We start from the raw sequence: 22,465 nt of genomic DNA on the forward strand, positions 1-22,465 counted from the left end.
AAAAAAAAAAAAAACTACAGAGGGACAGAGCTTATTTGTTAAAGTTTGAAAATCTTAGATTAAAACAGAACATTATACTTCTGTGGTCCATAAAAAGACCCAAGAGAGCCTGTCTGTGAGCAATGTGAGGAATTTAAAAAGAAATTATTTATCCCTGTCTATTCCAGATTCAATCATTAGAAGTTTAAAAGTCTGTAAATGTAAAGAACAAAGACAAGATTATTTCACGTGCTGTGTTTTCTGCAAGAAACTTTTATTTAAAATAGTAATATGTAAAAATTTGAAAGATAATTTAGTGTTTATATCATGATACTTCTAAATTCTCATAAATGTCCAATTGGAATTGAAACTATCATACTTATCTTGATTGCCTATCCTAATATTATTTGAAACTTTCCCTTTCTTTTATGAACTGTTTCTGTTGACTCTTCTTGGCTTATTTTGATGCCAACTAATTTGTAGTTCTGTATAAAAGACATAATTAGCTTGGTAGGCATATATATTCACAAGTAAATAATATATCTTTCAAACTGAAGCATACATTTAAAAGTGATCAGCTGGCAAATGTATTCTAAGAAATTCTGCTCTCTGATCAGTTGTCCTCACTTTTAAGTCTGAACTACCAAGAATCTGACTCACTACTAACTGAACTAAGAGAACGTGAAAGGAATTTGGGAGACAAAATTAGGCATTTGGTTTTGAATATATAGAGATCGATTTTGTCTTTAGACACACAATAGGGAATAGACAATTTGCATTCTCCTCTGGAGATCCAATAAGAAGTCAAGATTGGAGATAGATAGCTACATGGTGTCATCATAGAAACACAACTTAAAACACCAAGGCTAGATCAGTTCACTTGGGTGTCTGTATTGATAAGGAAGAGAAATGAGGGGTTGGAGAGATGGCTCAGTGATTAAGAGCACTGACTGCTCTTCCCAAGGTCCTGAGTTCAAATCCCAGCAACCACATGATGGCTCACAGCCACTAGTAATGATATGATGCCCTTTTCTGAGGTGTCCGAAGACAGCTACAGTATACTTACATATAATAAATAAATAAATCTTTTTTAAAAAAAGAAAGAAAGAAAGAAATGAGGAGAGGATTCCAGAGCCACTGCTGTTATTGGAGTTCATTGAATGAACAAGAATCAAAATCAGTGATGGAGAAAACAGTTAACCTAGGAGATCATAGGTCTTAAAAACTAACTGTTGGGTGGGCAGTATCAACTTCCTAATTTATGAAAGGTCTAGTAGAGTAATAACTAAGGATTAGATAACAGATTTGACAATCAGTCACCAGATCTGAGTTGAGCAGAACTCATGGTGAATAAAGCTATCCAAAAGGACTCAGTATAGTGAGATGAAATAAGCACGAAGCTCTTTCAAAGCACTTACATTTTTGAAACCATATCAGCTGCTGTCACAAAGCAAAGCTCATTCTGTAGGTTGATTGCAATGGAAAAAGTAAAAATAGCTAAATAAAAAGAAAATGAAATCTCATTGCAATAATAGCTACCATTTATTAAAGAAATTTTGAGTTTTGAGGTTGTATCATTTTTCTATTGCTATGTAATTGGGTGACAAATTAGTTTTAATCTTTTAAAGTTAGCAAATATAGAAATAAATTGTTTCTGCAATAACTCTTCAATATTCACTATTTTTTATTTAATGGAAAATCATTAGTCACCAGTTTTTTAATATTGACATTGATGACTTCAATTGTCTTCAGTCCCCACTATTTTCTGCGAGGGAAAATTAAAAGAAACTAGAGTAATGTTTTCTACATCAGAAACCTTTGAATCTCGTTCATAATATCCTCTACCCACAGTATTTAGCTACCCTCAGCTCCCTCTGCTCACATTACTAGAAGTCTAATGTGCATTTGTATAACTTGTTCTTTAAAAATTAAAGCCAAAGTGCTGTGTAGCTAGTCTTCTCACTCTGGATTTACAGCCCTTAGCATCTGATTGGTGTAAACTGCTGGGCATGGGAACAAGATTTCCTTTGTAACCGATACCTAAACTTCTATTCTGCTTTAAGCATTTAATTTGCACAGTAAGACCTGTAATTTAAGACTTGTAGCTGTATCACAAAGTACAGCTGTTTACACTGATCTCTAATTTGCTGAGTAGTACTGGCTATAATTTAAAAATTTTTTTCATGTTTTAAACTACCATGCAAGTCAGTATACATCAGAAGCCTTTGTATATTGACAGAGACTGGAAAAGGATGCCTTGTTTTGATTTCAGATAAGCATTCACTTTTCAGGTCAGCAGGTGCAAGGCAGCCCATTCATAATATTTGCTTCAGATCAATAATAGTTACTGGATGGAAATATCTTAGGGGTACACAGGAACTTGACTTATCTCTACAAGCACAATGAACTTTTTAAAACCCCTGTTATTAGGAAAGATTAAAGGTGAATGAGAAATATATTCTGTTGACATAAGTTTTGGTCAGTTTACTGGTATGAATGTTTACTAAATCTAGAACACTTTACTTACTGACATAGGACGGAATTATGCTCAGTGGAAAATCTGCTGTGGCAAACACATGTTCCACTCAAAAGATACTTGATAATGAGTATGATTCTTTCCTTTGCCTTAAGTTTCACTTATTTTGAAATCTCACAGTCTCAAAATAACTACAAAATTAAAGTTGACTCTAGTCTGTCCTGTTTCATTTAACTAGGAAGATCTCAACCAAAACTAATGTTAGACAACTATATATGCAATAATTAAAAGAAGTTACCTGGACTTTTCCATTATAAACTTTAAATAAGTGTTTACTTTAGTTAACTTCAGAAAGAAAGCCAGCACACCAATTCAAAGTACAGGACTAAATTTCAGTTTTACATCAGAAGTGAGGCTATTAAAACTCCTTTCAGGTTGAGAGACTACAGTAAGAGTCTAATAAAATTTAGAGGATTAGTAACCTAAAGAGAAAAGTGAAAAAAAAAATTAAGTATGGCAATGGTAACTCCATTTGCAAAAATAAACATTTGGCCTCTATGGTAAATTTGATCCTTAGATTGGTAATTGTTGTTATTACTTACTCTGTTTCATGAGTCACCAAGAATACAATGCTACCATGTGAAAGTGCCAAGCCCCCTCTCATGCACTGTCCAACTATAAATGTCTTGGGAAAGGTAGGCATTTTTATCTGTTTTACAGATGAAGACAGTAAAAGTTTACAGAGAGGTGACCTCTAGGTAACAGAGACCGAACTTAGGGGACAGATCAATTAGCCACAGTAATTTAACAACCAAAATGTTCTCCCCCACCCCACCCCAGGCCAGTGGCTTAAACCATGAATGGATATTCCTCAAGGGCATTAAATTCATTCAGGCTGAATTTTATGGCAGAACAAACTTGAACGTTGTTTTTTCATAGACCAATAAATGGAAGATTCTTTCCTATTATAAGCCATCTTAGCCACAGCAGCTCAGTGGATGATGCCCCGAACCCAAGGTGAAAAGTTGGGGAATACAGACTATATAGTGATATCCTCAGGAAATACTGGAACCCCCCAAATTGTGTTCTGTAAGTACAACAGACTCTTTCCCAAACTTCAACTCAAATAAACTTTTCCCAGCACTGAGACTACTGCTGTCACTTAGGGGTTCTTTATGGCTTCTTTATGGAGAACTTTGTTACATACCTGCCCTCCAGAAGTCTCAGGACTGACATTTACCACTTACCTGTCAGCGATGTCCAGAACATAAGCTCTCAATACCAGCCCAAGACTTTGGGAGAAGGGAAGAAAGCAAAGTAAAATAACTTACCACTTTGGCCCAGTCCGAGAACAAGTGAAAATACCCAGGCCGCCCCAAGAACCAAGGCTGGACGTCGCTGGCAGTTGTGCAGGGAGAGCAGTGCAGCAGTCAGAAAAGCCAGGGCCGAGCCGCACATCATGCAAAGCAGCCCGCCCCGTGCCTACTGCCTCCTTGCTTTCCTGATGCGCTCTCGCGACTTGAGAGCGCACCTTGAGGCCGGTGGGCTGAGAGTCTCTAGGATCTTTTCGACAGGCCGGGTTGACCGACCCAGTTGCTCTGAGTAGGCGATACAGGTATTCGGGCCAGGGCAGCTCTCCGCATCTCAGGGCCCCTGAGGCCCTCCCAGCTCCGCACAGCGGGGCTTGCAGTCTCAACCAAAAGCACCTCCTTGGACAGCCGATGGCCCGCGGGGGCGAAGCAAGTACGGGCTCCACAGTCCGCTCCCAGACAAAGAAAAGAGCTTTTGTTTCTCCCCAGCCGATGGGGCTCTGCTGCATAAATCAGCTTAGCGAAGAGCCAAACACAATCAAACCCAAACAAAGCCTGAGGCTGGGGGGAAAACCACCCTAATGTAATTCACAGGGTGATTCTGCTTTAGTGGGAGGGGACGGCTAGACGGCTAAGGGGGTGGGGAAGTTGATGGCGCGTCAGTCGACGCTAGCTTCTTCCACAGGTGGGCAGAGAGGCCAACTCCACTTAGTCGCAGCTAGCCGAAGTCAAGGCGGCAGCGTCCCGATAGTCGGGAGAGGAGACACGGGTGCCAGCAGCTTGGGAGAGCAGCTCTGCGAGCTCCCTAGAAGCTCCGGTCTGCACCCGCGGGCAACGAACAAGGCATCCCGGTTGCCTACTAGGCTAAAAGGGTACGTTCCACGCACCTCGCTGGGAGGGAGTTGCGTACCCTTGTCCTTTCTCGGACTCAGTCGGCTCAGGCGTCTGGCCACCCAGAACCCTGGCAGCTGATGCGTTCTGGGCTGTACCCGGAGAAGATGAGAGGGAAGAGAGGCAGGCGATGGGCAAGGATGGGGCGCTTTAGTTCAGTGGTCCCCCGTGGGGGCTCCCAGCTTTCGGGTGGCTGGGCTTGCTCCGAGCTGAGAGTTGCTAGGAAACCTCCCCACGCTACAGTGCTCCTTGCTAGGGTCGCCAGCAAGCGCAGTGGCGGCCCAGGACAGCAGCAGCAGAAGCAGCAGCAGCAGAAGCAGCAAACAGCTCCAGCTCAGAGTAGCGTGGGCGGGACATTGGTGAGGCATGAAGTCACCACGGCCCACACTCGCTCTTTGTTTTGCTCACTCCTGCTCTTTTGCTCCCCCCTCGAATCTGATAGTTGCCATTCCCAACGTTCTCAAGAATTCCTGGTGCGTAGTGGCGCAACAGGAATCGCATGCTGAGTTCTCTTTTCTCTCACCTCGCCCCCCCTCCCGCCCCCCAATCCTGAGTTCCAACGTTTGCATAACGGTATAGGTGGAAAACTTCTCGCAGCTCGAGTGGCAGCATGAACCCCAACATTTCATCCTCGTGCGGCGTGTTCCTTTGTTCAGGAATCCTCACTGGCCCGCAGCTGCTGCATACAAAGTAGGTTTCGGGGCCTCTCCCCTCCCCCAACACTGCTCTCGGAGTATGCACTTTCCTTGCAGCTTTAAGACCTCGCCCTGTGTCCAATCCCAAATCTGTCTAGGGTCTTCCCAGCCCTTGGAGATTTAGACAAGATGTATTCTACTATCAGATATATTTCGTTGTTCCTTTTGTAGACCCTCAGCCCTGAAAGGGACAGCCTAGCTTTTTCCCAGGGTCTGTTTGTGGTTCTTTGGCCTTTTGTTGGTTACAATGGATCTTTTGACCTTAAACGCCACCTTCTCAGTAAAAGGAAACAAGAAGTTACAGATGGCAGCAGAAGAGTGAATGAGTGCACGCTTGCAATTCAGTTTTGCAGTTTTGAGGCTGAAGCGCTGCTAAACTGGACAGCCAAGAAAGTAGAGCTGCCTCTCCAGGTCTTGTCAGCGCCAAGGACACCTTAAGGAGAAGGAAGAAACACAGTTCTTGTTAGTGGTTTACACAGCACTGCTTTTTACAGGCATCAGACCAGTCCACCCAGGTCAAGGTGAATTATAGGGGGTTTTTCCTCCTTACTTAATTGCTTCCGGCTTCTTATTTGGAGTAAAGAAAACAAGTAGGAGGTCCCACCAACCACCCTCTTTAAAAAATTCTTTCTGTTTTCTAATTGTTGACAGTGAATGGAAAGTACCTGGTTAATAAACCACAACATCGAAAACTCCCCTTTCTTCAGGTGTGGACTGTACATTGGGCTAACAATAAAGCCAAGAACCTAGTTAGAAAAGTGTTCTAGATCTGTTAAGGAGGACCATTTTCGAAGCTAAGAGGGCAATCCATACTTCAACGACTGATCTCAATCAACAGAATTCTAAGCCACTATATTTCATTTTCAAATTTTCATTCTTTGGTTTTTCAAATTTCTTTCTGGTTATCTTCATCGAAATGTCTATGAAGGCCCTGTAAAGTAGCTGAGACAGGGTAGAGCACAAACCTAGCATAGCCCAGATATGGTTAGAGACTGTTCAGCTAAGAAGTGTGTTTATTTTCTTGAAATTATGTGGCAAACCTAGGTAATGCAGCAACCCTTGAGACAGTGCAAAGCTCCAACAAAGATAACAAATTGATCTCAATAGTATCCAGTCTGTGTTGTGAAATTACTGATATATTAACGTTTTAGCCATATATAATTTTACATTGTTAGGTGTTGATATACTTTACATATGAAGTCAAACATACTGTGTGGAAAGATTAAAAAACAATAAAACAAATCTCTTTGGGGAAAGGTTGAAAGTCATTCAAAAGGCAGCCATTTTGGGCCACAAAATACATGAAAATAAATGCCAGGGTTTGGGGTAGACTGCAGTTGGTAAATGTCACACAAGCATGAAGTCTTGAATTTGGATCCCCACAACCTACATAAAAAGTTTGACATGGGAGCACCTCCCACCCTAGCTCCAGAGAGACCAGATAGATTTCCAAAGCTCATTGGCCAGCCAGTTTAGCTGAATCCATCAATTCCAGGTTCAATGAGAGACCTTGTCTTAAAAAAACAAAAGATGGAGAGAAACTGAGAAAAGCATCCGATAAGAGAAATGGAGAAAAGCATTCAGTCAACCTCTACCCACAGGCATGCAACTCACACATGCATATATATGCCATGATACATGTTTGTTGGCACATTGACAAGTTGTCTCAGTTTGGTTTCCTATCACTGTGGTATAAATATTTTCATAAGATCAACCTAAGGAAAGATTTGCTAGGCTCTCAATTGAAGGAGACAGTCCATTATTTCAAGGAAAATCAAGTTGACAGAAACTTCAAAGAGCAAATCATTCAGGGTAGGCAGTACCCAGAGCCCCTTCTCCTTTCATTTATTCTGGGCCAGAACATGAAAAGGTGTTGCCTAAATTCAGGGAGAGTGTGGCCTGCGCAGTCTTCTCTCCGGGAAGAAGACGACACGTGGACACTAGGATCCTTCTGCAGCAAACGTTTATTGCCCTCATCCAGAGGAAAAAAGGGGCTGAGCCAATAATCAGCACTGCTTATATACACCACAGTGCGGCGTGTCTGCCCATGATTGGCTGTTCACTCATCACCCCACGTGACATGGCGTCTTTTCACTCTATGCACATGCGCAAACAGTTGTTTACTAGGAGTTGACAGCGGAAGTAGGCGCCATTTTGCCATGGCGAATGCCTCTTCAGCTCCACCGCTCCCCACAGGAGAGTCTTTCCACATCAGTGAACCCAATTAAGAAAACCCCTCACAGGCAAAGCCAATGAAGATAATTCCTCATTGCGACTCCTTTCTCAGGTGAATCTAGATGGTGTCAAGTTGGCAAAACGAACAACCACCACACAAGTACAAACACCACTATGCATACACCCAAAACTCCCCAATGCCAATTTTTAAAGGTTATTGAACAACCACAGCATTACATGCCACTACTTTTCTGTTGGAAAGATAGTATAACTCTGGTTATCAAAATAAAAATAAAATAATGTGCTAGACACTAGACTGTGAGCCTACGGATATGAGGAAGATATCTAAAACATTTTTAGCTATGAAAATATAATTACTCCTGAAATTCTGCAGTTCATCTTTGAGTGTTCTTATAATAAATGCAACAAATAACCTAGGGACAAAGGTGTACTTGTATTCAGTAAGTGTCACTGGGCACACAATTTATACTTTCTCTTGTAAAAAAAAAAAAATAGACATGATACTATAAAGAAATAAACTATTATCTCCATTGTTACCTGAAGAAGTTTAACAAAAAAAATGTTCAAATGATGACTAATTCCTGTTTTCTATTATGTTGCTCAGTCTTGCTTTGAAATTTCTGACAGCTAATTTTTCATCATTTGTGGTAATGAGAGCAAATGAAATTCATAGATAGTCTAAAATAAGATTCTAGCTATTCATTCCAGCCTTTGAATCATTAGACTCTTTGAGTTGTTAATAAGTCATAAAATTAGATTACTTAAGCTTCTACCCTACTCCCTTAACCTTAATTTCTTGGCAATGCAGTTTATGGTGAGGATGAATAAGCTGTGTGGGTAGTAGGAATGACAGACACATCTGAGAGATTTTTATTGAGTATGTAAATATGAAACTGACTTTTTTTTTCCCAAATGACTTATTTCATACTTGCATCCACAGCTATATTAACACTTCAGTATTATGTCTTTTGAGGTTGAGGCTAGAGCTACTGGATAGCTTTTCAGGGCATCATCACAAGTCTATAAGCTTTTCTCATCTATAGCTCATAAGAGATGAAAATGATCTAAAAATTGGACTATGTCATGATAATGATCACATCTAGATGCTCCTTCTGAGGAAGCACATGAAGCATTGAAAAGTACTCCTCTTTAGACTATTTTGTTATTGTGTGGGCTGAAGAGTATCTACCACATAACCATCATAAAATATTAACAAAATTTTATTCTTTCTCTGTTCCAGGAGATTTTGAATTAGTAGGTTTTGTATACAGGCCAGCAACCATCTCAGTAAGCTCTTAGAATGGTATTTCTATTCTCATGACTATTGAAGCCTATAGATAATAACTAAATAAAGACTTCTCAAAATTGTCATCAATAGAAACAAAGTCTGTTAGGTGCAATTTTAAAAAAGAGAGAGAGAGAGAGAGAGAGAGAGAGAAATGAAACTAGTATCTTACTTATAAAGGTAGATGATAGATGATTAAGGCTATGAGCTGCTATTGTTTTCTGAAACAAGATTCCATGATTAAGCTTAGAAAACATTCTAAGTTTTCTAACATTTAACACTTAAATGTTAAGCTCTTCCCTAGAGAAATTTCCAGAAACTAGAGTGGGATACCAGTTATTTGATTTTAAAAACTCTTTATTTTGGGGCCATCATACATGTATACTGCTCAGTTTTTCTCTTTGTACAAATGTAGAAATTGAGACCCAAGCAGGCAAAGAGAATAGCTCCAATTTTTAAAGAATTCTTGGGCATGCAAGAATCAGAGCTCTGATTTTCTTGGACCACCACACATTAGTGATGACGTTTGGTTTCAAGTAATAGAATAGTATTGTAAATGCTATAAGCTTTTATTAATTTTTTAATGGGAGGAAGTTGGAAGCTCACAGAATCAGCATCAGGCTGGAAGAACAGGGTTGACTAAAGCTACAGAACAGAGAAGATGCTGGCCAATTGTCTTAATTAGGGTTTCTACTGCTGTGAAGAGACATCAAGACCATGGCAACTCTAAAAACATTTAATTGGGGTTGGCTTACAGTTCAGAGGTTTAGTCCATTGTCATGGCAGGAAACAAGAAGGCTTACAGGCAGACATGGTGCTTGAGAGGTAGCAAAGAGTTCTACATGTGAATCTGAAGGCAGTAGGAAAAGAGGGTGAGCCACTGGGCCTGGCTTGAGTATCTGAAAAGCCCATCCACCAGTGACATACTTCCTTCAACAAGACCACACCTCATAATAATGCTCACTCCCTATGAGCCTCTGGGGGCCATTTTCATTCAAATATCTACACTTAGAAGTGTCAAACTCACAAGAGTTTGAATCACCCCATCATCTGTAAATCAATTGCTGAAGATTTACAATCAAATCTCTAACTTTCAGAACTTCTGCTATATGTCATTGCACCGGAACACTGGGAATGGAGAAGAAAAGGAGGAGCTATTGCTATTGGATCCCTCTGTGGAAAATATGTTATTTTGGAATATTTTATCTGTTCACAGTCTTATTCTAGCTTATTCTTATCCTTTTGTTTCTCTCCTTTTTTTCAGCATGCAGTAAAGTGATACTTACTTAGCCTCCAATTCATTTTTGTGGGAATTCTAAAAATGCAAAGATGTTTGAATCCATCTCTAAAGTTTGAGAAATTCTGTATTGGCTCAAGCCTATAGCAGGTGCTATCAGGGTTGCCTCTTGTCTCATCTGGTAACCATATAGCTTGGAATGCTGGTGAATTGATACTCTCTTAACTGCAATTGATCATATGGAAGTAAGGTGTAAATACTTCAGTTCCCTGTCCTGTGAATGGAATCATTTGGGACCTATGGTCTACACTATTTTTGGAATAGTTTTCAAAAATAATTTTCTATCCGTCATAGGTTAATAAAAATAAAATAAAATGAATTATTAGAATAATAGGTGTCACTAAAATTTCAAATTGCTATATAAATTTCTGAAGACTTTCAGTCTCTAAATGTTATTCCCAAACAACAAAGAATAGTCTCTCAGGCCATTCTGAAACAGAAGGAATATATATCATATCACAGTTTGAACACCACTAAGTACATTTCGCCTAAACTCCCCCCATGAAAATAAACTGTAATAGATCCACACATTTCAGAAGTTGTCTCTCTCATTTCTCCACTGTCCCTGATGTTTCTTTGTCTCAAGGGATAACTCAAATAACATCAATGATGAACCTAATTGAGACTGTGAGTATGAAAATTTGAATTCTATTCTTGTCTATCTATAAAGTAGCCACAACAAAAATTACAAGAACTTTGGAATATTAATTTCTTATTTGAATCTGCTATTAGTAGCTATTGAATCATAAGCAAATTCCTTTTTTTCTCCATGCCTCAATTTATTCAATTTTGCAAGGATGACATTAAAATAATTACCAGAATTGGAAAATGAAAATGGTACATCATGACATTTCTATGATGGATAAAATCCCTTTACATCCTTACCAGAATTTGGTAAGGATGTAAAGCAGCAGGAGCTACTACTATTCATTGCTCTCATGGTACTCCAAAGTACCATGGTTACTCCTTGTAGATAGTTTGGCATTTATTATAAACCAAATGAACCAGTAATCATATTTGATGTTATATTTTCAAAGGAGCTGAAAACTATATCTATACAGAACCAGTACATGGGTTTTTACACCACCTTAAATCATAATTTCCCAAACTTGGAATCAATCAAAATGTCTTTCAAAAGCTGTGAAAATGTTTTCTTCTAGACACAACACAACCTGTGTAATAATGAGCTCATAGCATATGTGGCTGTTTTCAGTGAGTCTACACAAGACTGGACTATTAGGAGTCAATCATACATTGTGGAGGGCATCATAGTACTACCTGTCTTTGCTAGATGATTGGTTACATCTGTATACTTGGGGGACCATCATTGTCTTTAGTTGTGAACCTACTGAAGAAATCACAGGACTTCACTGGACAGTTCCAAACCAATAGTCACACAGATGATCTTAGTTAAATGTAGAGATCTCACAAAATGAAAGAAAAGAAAAAGAAATAGATGGAAACACACAAAACATAACTTGTAGGGAAGATGGCAAGAGAGAGATGCAAGGGTCAAAGGGTTATAGCAATCAGCTCTTTGTAATATATGAAATTGTCAAAGGATAAATTCAATAAATTTTCAAAATGATGTTTTCTAATCATTTGATAAGTAAAACATAATATATCCTGATGGTGGAATATTTATCAACACTAAAACCAACTACATTATTAAACTACAAAAGATATGGAGAAACCTAAGTGCATATTATTACATGAAAGAAGGTCCTGCAGGCTAAGACTTTTCAAAACCTACTTTAATAAGGGTTCTTAAATGCTTCAAACTCCTTTATAGCCTGCCAACCAAAGGTAGGGGAGGAAGACGGCTAATAGGGAAAGGGGAATGTGGACCTGTTTAGAAGTATTTTTTGGGGGGGGTGTGATTCTAATCTCCATTGCTAGACATCCATCTATTAGCAAAATACTGAACATGAATTAGCAGCAGTGGCTTGAGCCAGAAGAAACCATGTGTCTCCACCAATCAGCACAAGTCCTCTGAAGCAGCAAGAAGCAGCTGGAACACCACCAAAAATTATTTGGTGTGTTTCTTTCTACAAAGTCACAACAAACAAAGATCAGTGAAGAAAGCCAGGTGAACCAATGGCAGAGTGTGGTCAGTGAAGACCACCATCAGTGAAGTCCAAGGAAGACCAGCAAGGTGAACCAATGCCAGAGCATACTCAGCAAAGACAGCAAGGTAAATCAAGGCCAGAGCATCATTCACTGTCAGTTGGGTTATACTTATATTCTTTCAAATATCACATGTCCTCTCAAGAGTCTGCTCCAGCAAAATATCATATGCTCTTTCACCAGATAGGTTACAGCAAAGCACCACATATCTATTCTCGACAAAACACATCCTCTCACGTGTCTGCCTCAGCAAAACATCCTTTCATAAGTCAGCTTTGAGGAAAACATCACATGTCACAGCTGAGTCTCCAGCAAAACTAGAAATTCCCATTACAAGACAATTTGCAAAAGTTCTATACTATTTGATTCTAACTACATAGCATTCTAAAAAAGAAGAATCTATGAAGACAGTATAAAGTACAGTGGTTGACAGAACTTATTTGGGCTAGAAAGAACAACAAGAGCAGAGATGTTTTACTGCAGTGAAAGTGTCCTATACAAGGGTGGACAAAATGCCATGTCCCATTAGTGCCAATCCACAAGATGTAGAACAGCAAGGTTAAACCCCAATATAAACTGTGAACTGCAGGTGAAATATGGTATTACTCTATCAAAAACATCATTGTGGTATGAGGTTGGTCATAGGGGAAGCTGTATAAATGCAGAAGCACAGTTATATAGAAATTCTTTGTATGTGCTTCTTAATTGTGGTATGAACCTAAAGCTGTTTAAAAAAAATAGTTCCTAAACATACATCCACACTCATATATATTTATATACGTACCACACCTGAAACTACCCAGTAAGATAATTGTTAAAATTAAAAGGAAGACCATGAACAAAATGCACTAGAATTCATCATGTGTTAACCACTTAGAGTTTTTAAAAACTTGGTAGGGATACTTATTTTAATTTTATAATGTGTAAATATGTAAAAATTATCACCAGACTTGCATATTGTGAAGAAAAAAAGCAAAAGAAATGCTGTTGTTTTGCTGAGTGGTAAACTTTTCTCTCCCAGTATCCATTTACTTATTTATGCATAGTAACATGTAGTAAGCTTGTCTTTATAGAAACTTGTAACCTAAGCATCTTTAACGACAATCTAATTTTATGCCTTCTTTGTCAGACAAAGTTATTCTTAAATCTTCAGTCTGATACCAGTATTAACTTGATGTACAACTATAGGATGGACATATTGGCTCATGTGTTCACAAAGGGATGCATGTTTATAACATTACCTTTTAATTCAAATTTAAGATGTTTAAATTTTGCCGGGCAGTGGTGGCGCACGCCTTTAATCCCAGCACTTGGGAAGCAGAGGCAGGTGGATTTCTGTGTTCGAGGCTAGCCTGATCTACAGAGTGAGTTCCAGAACAGCCAGGGCTACACAGAGAAACCCTGTCTGGAAAAGCTAAAAAAAAAAAAAAAGTTTAAACTTTTAAGTACTTAGGAAATTAAATGAGTGTTTAGTAATCATTATATGCTATTGTTTCAAATGTGTAGTAATTTTAAAGGCCTAAAGCTGGCTCTCCAACAGAGGTATCTGCAGATATTATAAAGACTGCGCTTCCCATTGACATAGTTTATCTGTTGAGCCACTGTGGTATTTGGAGGCAGTCATGAATCACTTCACAGCTACAGGCCCTTCTAAAACTCGATAAGTCAATGATTCCAGGGCCAAAAGTATCTCTTTCAGCATTTTCTCATGATCACATGGCCTCTAGAGAATGAAGTCATCACAAAATTTAAATTATTCTAATTGAATTCACATGGAATGTTTAGACTTGGCATTCAGCCAACATCAGCCCCTTCTCTAATTTCAAAATTACTTCATGGTTCACCTTGAAGAATGTGACCTTTTAACATACTAAGGAAATTCTTTGTGAATTAATCATTGGATATTGAATTTAAGCATTCATTTAGTAAACCTATAACTATTTATTGAACATTTGCTATACATAAAGTGATAGGCTCTTTGAAAAATACAAACATTAGTGAAAGTGAGTCTTTCTTCTCAGATATATTTAAATCAGATTTTTGGAAAAAAATGACTCAATTACTAAATTGGTAAACTGGGTAGCTGAAGAAACAATCCTAACATTAGTAATCAATTTTAATATAACATAAAACATTATTCACAAACTAATTGAGAAGATGTGATTTAATAAATTATAGCTATTTAGAAAAGATATTTAAGTAGATACTTTTACCAGAATGTTTGTGGTAGATTAAATGCTGTAGTATAAAACCTTGAGGCTACCTAACCCTACCCTTGAAAATTACCAATATTAATAAACAATAACAAATATAAAAATAATTTAGTCAATATTATAAGAACAAGTAACAGATTTAATGAGTTTCTAAATTTTTATATGTTTACAAATATTGCAGGAAAAAGGTAAATACTTAGTCTAGAGCAGATGAATTTGTAAAAATGAGGAAATATAAATGCTTAAAGACACATGGGAGTAGTTCAGTGTCACTGGTTATAAAAATGTAGTTTAAGATAAAAGATGTTCCCAGCACTCAGGAGTCAGAGATAGATGTGTGAGTTTAAGGCTAGCCTGATCTACAGAATGAGTTCCAAGACAGCCAAAGCTACATAGAGAAACATTCTCTCACAAAGACGAGATAACTTTATTATGCAACAAATACCATGACTTCAAAATATAGAGGATTGAAATAAATAAAAAATGCTCACAGTAGAATTTTAAATTGTATCTTTTTTACAATTAGTGGCATCTAATAAAATCTCTAAAATATTTGAAACATTAACTGCACATCTATGGAGTGAAACTTCTAAAGATTCAGAATTTATAAATATGTGTGTCTCAGTATGACATTTAATTATAACACATGATGGAAACAATATTTTGGGTTCTTAGAACCCTGGATAAACTAAAGCAGTGGAAGAGATGAGTAGGTTTTCAGGCACATCTGTATTTTATTTTTCTGTTTTATAGGTGAATGTTGGGTAACTTTTGTCATTTGTCAGCTGCAGTCCTGTAAAAATCTTTTTGCTGACAACAACTGGTATATTACAAAAAGACCTTTTTAAAATATTGTAGTCATAATCATCTTTCCCTTTACTTAAAATAGTTAAGTTGCAATCCAGTAATCACAATCGATAAAAAATGATAGGGATTTTATTGTCCAATCCTCCAGCCTACTTCTTAGGATTTGGGTTAAAAGGCCTTCCAAACACCATTGTTTGCTTGATTTTTATACCAAGCAGTCTGTCACTCCCTGAATTTATCAGGAGCTTCCTGCTTCTTCACCTTCACTCATGGTTTTCTGGAAAATGATTTTCTCTATAGCCTGTATCAAACTTCCCACTTCCAGTGTGAGTACTCTTAAGTACCATGACTGCTGCTCCATGCCAGTGTGAGAACTCTTAAGTACCATGACTGCTGCTCCATGGTTAAGCCTGTGTATTTTCTGTTTTCCAAATTTCTTAGTTGTTAGAAGTAAGGAAGCTTATTTAACTTAATATTGAGCCCCTTAGACGTAGTACAGCTATAGCATTGGCATATAGTGTTTCATGAATGGTGTGTAATTATTCTTGATTAGTTGAGCATTAGAGAGAAATCTTAGTTTGGTCTCTTTTTGGGAAAAAAAAACCTTTGTGAATGTGGCATACATTGGATTCTGGAATGTTTTTTGCTGTTTGTTTGTTTGCTTGTTTGCTTTAATTCTTTTATTATAATATAATGTGATATAGCACTTGGTAGAAACCCTAAGGATGTTCCATGAGGGTTGGGAAATCATTAAAAGCACATCCTTATACATAGACTTCCCTGCTTTGCAGTGACAACTAATTCACAGTGAATGGGGATGTATTGTTTCAGAGATTGGGGCCAGGTGAAGAAATGGCCATGGACTTCAGGAGAAAGAGCAGTAGTACCTGAAGCCTGTCAGTCCACCTATAACTGTCAGAACCCATACTTGTACTTAGGTCTTCTCAGTGGGTGATCAGAGCTGGATCATCTAGGGCAAGCCCTACTTGGATTTTCATTCTCCTTCGCAAGGAGCATCTAGGGCTATCAAACGTATGCTTTGTTTTCTTCTTTGGCCTCTCTTGATTGATCATTTCTTTGACCAGTTGGATGCCTCTGAATATTAATATTTCACCAATAATATAATCACATAATGATCTGATTATACTTTTTTCCTATACAGTTTACCACCAATATATTTTTAGGAAGTCTTTTTAGCCAGTCTTTGTCAGTCTTTGGAGTTTTCAGTCATCTCTTCTTCACAGTGCTTTAGAGTCTTCCTTCTGAAACACTGAAATCTGAACCACTTATCTAAAATTCATTTTATGTCAGATTTCTGTCTCTCTCCCAGGCCACAAAAGGGACTTTAGTACCAACACTGAAATCTTGGACATTCTTAGCCCAAATTGTATTCCCAGTGCCCTTTTCTGTGAAATTCCCCTACTACTTTCCAACTTCATCCACCCAGCATTCTACAGACCAGGATCCTGGGTCTCTGCTACTTTCACTTGCCTTTTTGTAAGTGTCATGCTTAGCTAGACATTTTCCTCCCTTTTCTTTTTGTCACATTTGATAGTCAAAAACACACAGTCTCTCTCTCTCCCTCTCTCTCTCTTTTTCTGTGTGTGTGTGTGTGTGTGTGTCTGTGTGACAGAGACACTTTTTATAATTGTGCTACATATATATATACACACACATATATACATATACATATACATATACATATACATATACATATACATATGCATATACATATACATATATATATATAAAGTTGTTTTCATTAAAAAGAATATGTGACTGTGCAGTGGTGGTACACACCTGAGATACAAAGGCAGGTCGATCTCTGATTTCAAGGCCAGCCTGGCCTACAAATTAAGTTCCAGGATTGCCAGGGCTACACAGAGAAACGTTGACTTGAGATTCCTTCCCTTCAAATAATATATTGATATAGAAAACATAGGAGAATGGTTACATATTCATCATGTTTGCTTTACCTATGGTGCTGGATAATTTTATGGGGAGCAAGCCAGTAAGCAGCACCACTACATGGCCTCTGCATCAGCTCTTGTCTCCTGGTTCTTTCCCTGTTTGAGTTCCTGTCTTGACTTCCTTCAGTGATGGACTACAGATGTGGAAGTGTAACCTGAATAAATCCTTTCCTCCCCAAGTTGCTTTTGATCATGATGCTAAATCAGAGCAATAATAGCCCAAATTAGGACAACTATAAAGTGGCTTTTAGACTGGATTCACCATTTTTCTAGCAATTATGAATATCTTTCTATGACATATAAAAGTCTATAGAAATAATATATTGTTTCTCTGTAGATTTAAATTAGTTCTTTAATTCTACCATATTTATTAGCAAAATCTCTATTAACTGGATAATTGGAGGGAAGTTTGCTAATAAAATGACAATTTACATGTGTGGGATAAAGTGTCTATGAGAACACAGTATTTGGAATTAGAAGCAGTGTTGAGAGGAGAGTCACTATTCTTAGATTTTAAATGACAAAAGGAGGATGCCTTACTAAACAAACCTAGGGATGATTGAAGGTGGAAGACTCAGGACATGCTTCTCCCCATTTGTTCAAAAGTCAGCCAGTCCTAGGTCACCTGCATGGAAGAGACAGGGAAAAATGATTCATACTTTATTCTTTTTTACTTCTTCAATCTTTTATAAATATATCTCACTGTGATGCTCATTTCAAATCCAGCGGTAGTAGAGGTATAGACAGAGCATGAAAAAGGCTGGTCTTGGTCTTGAGGGTTGGGGACAGTCAGGCAAACAGAAGACACTTGGCATGCCCTATAATAAATTCTGATTCTTTAGACCTTTTGACTATTGATAGCATATTTGTATGGATCTTTATCCAAACTACTTTTTACAAAAAGATTTATTTTATTTATATAAGTACACTATAGCTGTCTTCAGATACACCAGAAGAGGACATTGGATCCTATTACAGATGGTTGTGAGCCCCATGTGGTTGCTGGGAGTTTGGGAGTTGAACTCAGAACCTCTGGAAGAGCACTCAGTGCTCTTAACCTAACTGCTGAGCCATCTCTCCAGTCCTTAAATATTTAAGTTTGTTGTTGTTGTTGTTGTTGTTGTTGTTGTTGTTGTTTTTGTTTTTTTTTAGGAAAAAACTGCAAAGCTGATGTCATTAGATCAAAGACAGACTCTCTCAAGATTCCAAATGATTACTGTCAAATAGCTTTGCTTTTCTACCAGACTGTAGAAGCTTATTCTCCAATTAGAAGGTCATATGTGAACTTCTTTTATGAAACCTTAAGCCTAGAGGTTTAGGGAAAAATTTCTGACTACTGTCAAGAAGGGAAACATACCTGTGAGTGTTGGGAGAGGATTTGATAGTCTAAAGACAAAAGAAAAGATATTAAGACAGACTAGACGATCCAGAGATGGGAGAATTAAAGGAATTGATGGAACACTGTATAGTAAGGATCTCAACCTTGAATAATGATTATATCCTTTGAAATAGCATTTAAAGTCAAGTCTCAAGAAAGAGAAAGCAACTTGTATTTTTAGGACTGTAGGGAGTTTGTAAGGAAAAGCACAAGGAATGTGTTCCATGAAAGTAATAGTAGGGAATATTTAGTACACATAGCCTGGAGAAATAGAAAAAGAAATATTACAAGAAATATATCCATACACATTGTATGTTGTGTGTGGGGGGGGAGGGAGGATTCCCCAAGGGAAAATGAAGCCATAGGACAGCATTGAAAAGCACGCTAACAAGTACGATGACCCAAGTTTCTTCCCACCCTTCAAATGCCTGCCAATGCCTTTTGTTTGGGTCACATACAAAAGAAGCCAGAAATATGTGACCCCTTTAATGTCATCTATACTGGCTATAGATAAAATAGAGAAGGGAACTAGGAAATGAAAAATATCCTACTTTTACTTTATAGGAGACCAAGTGACCAGGAGATTGATTTTATTATAGAACATTGCTTCCTGAGTCTTCATATATTTCACTTATTAAGCTATCAATCTTTCTGAAAGAAAACTGGCATTTTCAGTTGTGAATAAATATCACTCAGTACTGTTTTGATGAGGACCTTTTCTAGCAAAATGTGCCTGGTATACATTATTGACTATCAAACTAGGTCTGCAGTCCTATCCTTTTCGTCCTATTGACTTTATGCCCTGCAAGTAAATAATAATATGGTTTTCCATGTGGCTATAAAGGGAGAGCTAAAGAGGTGGTGTATGCACAGCTAGACAGCCTCGAATTTTAATATTTATGCAATGTTCAGTAACACATTATGGCAAATCCCTTCAGGAAACCACTGAAAATATTCTTTTGTTTTGTTTTGTTTTGTTTGTTTTTCAAGACAGGGTTTCTCTGTGTAGCCCTGGCTGTCCTGGAACTCACTCTGTAGACCAGGCTGGCCTCTAACTCAGAAATCTACCTCCCTCTGCCTCCCAAGTGCTAGGATTAAAGGCGTGTGCCACCACTGCCTGGTGAAAATATTCTTTAAAACATCAAAAAAGCTAAAAATTAGTAAGGATTTCAAGTCAATTGAAATATTTTATACATTCTGCTATCAAACAATATGTTTGTAGAGAAGAGAGGGCAATGATGACTGAAATTATAGTTGAAGCATTGTCCATGTTTAGAAGGATGAAAAAGATCAGCTTTCTCAGTCTCTGTAAAGTGATAAAGATGTTTAGTTGAAGAGTACTCAAGAGATAGGAAGATCATTCAGAATAGAAATTTTCATGTGGTGATCTCCAGAAGGCAGTTGGAAATGCATGTCTGAAGTTTACAAAAGAAAGCAAAGTTTCATTATAGACTTTGATGTGAAGATGCACTGAGTTCTCAAGTATGACTTCTGTGCTGGGGGTTACCCAGGTCTGTCCATTCTGTGATAAGTCCATAGAGGCAACTGTGTACTCATGACTATTATTGCTGTCATGAGATACAGCTCTTCCTCTCAGAAGAGGAAACCAAGTCATAAGATATAACTGGCCCAAAACTACTATTGCAGATGGTGGAGTTCAATTTGGTTGATTAAACGTAACCATGTCCTTAATCATGACTGACTTTTAGCAATTAGTGCTATTAATAGCTACTCTAAACATGCAGTGAACATAAATGTGATGTAAAAAGTTCTTTCTGGTTTTGGCTTTAATGGAAGGAAAAAAAACAGAAAAGTTACAACTTGATAATTACTGAGCAATTGACTGAATTGGTGTTTTTCTTTGATGAATAAACTTTGAAGGGAAAACAGTTTGATTCTTCTTCTTACCATAAGTATAATGTAACAACATGCTTAGAAAAGCCCATTGTGACAAATCACACATTTTGCTGAGGTAATTATGATAATCATAGGCTATTTCACATTTTCCTGTTGTTCTACCCATCAGTTTTAGAGTTTCATCTGCATAGTATGTGATGCAAATAGTGACACATCTGCAATGGGAGAATGCCAAGGTATGCCTTGTTCACAAAAGAGTGGACTAAATCCTAGAGTAACACTCCATCAGCCACCTTTGTATAAATCCTTAAATTGATTTGATTTAGCTTGACACTCTAGCAGTAGATTTCTCAGACAGTGGCACTTTTATATACTTCATAGGTAATCAGTGGGCACTGTAGTAAGAAAAGCTGGTTTCATTTATTGATGAGAGGTAAACAGAATACTGAACATGTGTTGGAATCAGTTATTCAGCATCTGCTGAATGGAGCTGCTCCTGGCTTAACAAGAATCAATTACCCTGAGTTTGCTTCCTTTCCAGATACATGCAGAGGAATAAAGGATGAGCTTTGGCCTCCTGTTTTCTCCCTGCCAGTGCAGAGCAGACTGAGTACAAATCCTGGAAGCCAAAGGCTCTCAGAGGGAGAGTAGAAGTCTGGACTTCTCTGATATTCTCCTCTAGTTTAGGAGTCATTTTCTGAGTAAAAGGTCCAATGCTTTTATGAATGCTTGGCTAACATTAAAGCTGAATAAGAGGTGTTAGTAACCAGTACTTTTGAAACAAAAATATCTAAAATTAGGGGTCAGGTTTGGAAAAAGTCTTTCTAACCTATGGTCATGTCTGAGCTCACTGTCTTGATCTATTTCTCTATTACAACAAAACAATAGACTGAGTAATTTAGAAAAAAAATAGAAATGAACTGTTTACAGTTCTGAAGTCTGAGAAGTGTTGCATTAAGATACCAGGAAATTCAGTATCTTGTGAGGAATACTTTCTCAAAGATAGCTCCTTCTAGTGGAAATGACATAACATGATGTGGGACCTCTTTCAAAACCGTGAACCTCACTTATAAGAGTCATGGGAACTTATTACCTCCCAATGCGATGCTCTTGATAGTATCACATTGAAATTAAATGTCAACATATGCACTTTAGAGAATCACAAACATTCATACTATGGTGTTAAATAGATAAAAAATGGATATTTGGTATTCTAAACCTCTCTTCCATACACAGTTACAATCAATTTCTTTAGGTCTTAGCTGAAAAACACCAGACCTAGGTCATAGTGCAGAAAATCTTGGGCAAGAACTCAATAGCTTAGAGCCATTCCTCCTTACCTGGGCCACTCTTTCTGTTCTCTGAGTCTTTGTTGTTGGGTAGAGGCTGTGCATTATATAGTGTTTAGTGCCATTCCTAGCTTCCACCTCTTCAGTGCCAGGCATGCCCATTTTGAATGTCCTCAGATATTGGCAATGCTTTGGGTGGGGGGCATCAGTCACTCCTGGTTGAAAATGGTAGACATAAATAATTACCTAGAGCAGGATTTGGCAAGTTGGTTTAGACTGGTAATGTGATGGAACAGAAAGAATAAGAAATTCTTTTTTTTTCCCATTTTTTTAAAACTTTTATTGCATTATCAGAAAAGTTACATGATTTCAATTTATCTGAATTTGTTAACATTTAAAAACATATTTTAATTAAATAGAATTGAATCACATTCTTGTTCCCCTTTTGTACCACAGCTCCTCCCATAGACCCCCTTCAATACCTATAATATATTTTTGTTGTATTCCTTAAAATATATAAAATATTATAAAAATAAAAATGAGTATTATAAAAGTTGTTTGATATAAAACAACAATTGATTTAAGTCTTATGTAGATGCTCCTCTACAGCAATAGTGAAAATACATTTCAATATAAATATTAAATAACTCCAAACATATTAGCTGTATACTTAAAAATAATACATCACTACTAGT

At 37.7% G+C, this 22,465-nt stretch overlaps 2 protein-coding genes across 3 annotated transcripts in view; one reads left to right on the plus strand and one right to left on the minus strand.

Moving 5' to 3' along the window:
- Window positions 1–5,102, minus strand: part of Itgb8 (integrin subunit beta 8) — an 84,067-nt gene extending 78,965 nt beyond the window's left edge. Inside the window, exon 1 of one of the 2 annotated variants that reach the window (XM_031357696.1) lies at window positions 3,787–5,102. In XM_031357696.1, the coding sequence (XP_031213556.1) occupies window positions 3,787–3,916 (130 nt within the window). In that variant the 5' untranslated portion in view covers window positions 3,917–5,102. The remainder of the gene's footprint in view (window positions 1–3,786) is intronic. The other variant, XM_031357695.1, reaches the window with a different exon arrangement.
- A 151-nt stretch (window positions 5,103–5,253) lies between these two features.
- The window catches only part of Macc1 (MET transcriptional regulator MACC1), a 255,637-nt gene continuing 238,425 nt past the window's right edge, over window positions 5,254–22,465 (plus strand). The window contains exon 1 of the mRNA XM_031357692.1: window positions 5,254–5,346. The gene's annotated coding sequence lies outside the window, so the exon portion shown is untranslated. The remainder of the gene's footprint in view (window positions 5,347–22,465) is intronic.

The sequence above is a fragment of the Mastomys coucha genome, unplaced genomic scaffold, assembly GCF_008632895.1.
Source record: "Mastomys coucha isolate ucsf_1 unplaced genomic scaffold, UCSF_Mcou_1 pScaffold6, whole genome shotgun sequence".
Lineage (NCBI taxonomy): Eukaryota > Metazoa > Chordata > Mammalia > Rodentia > Muridae > Mastomys > Mastomys coucha.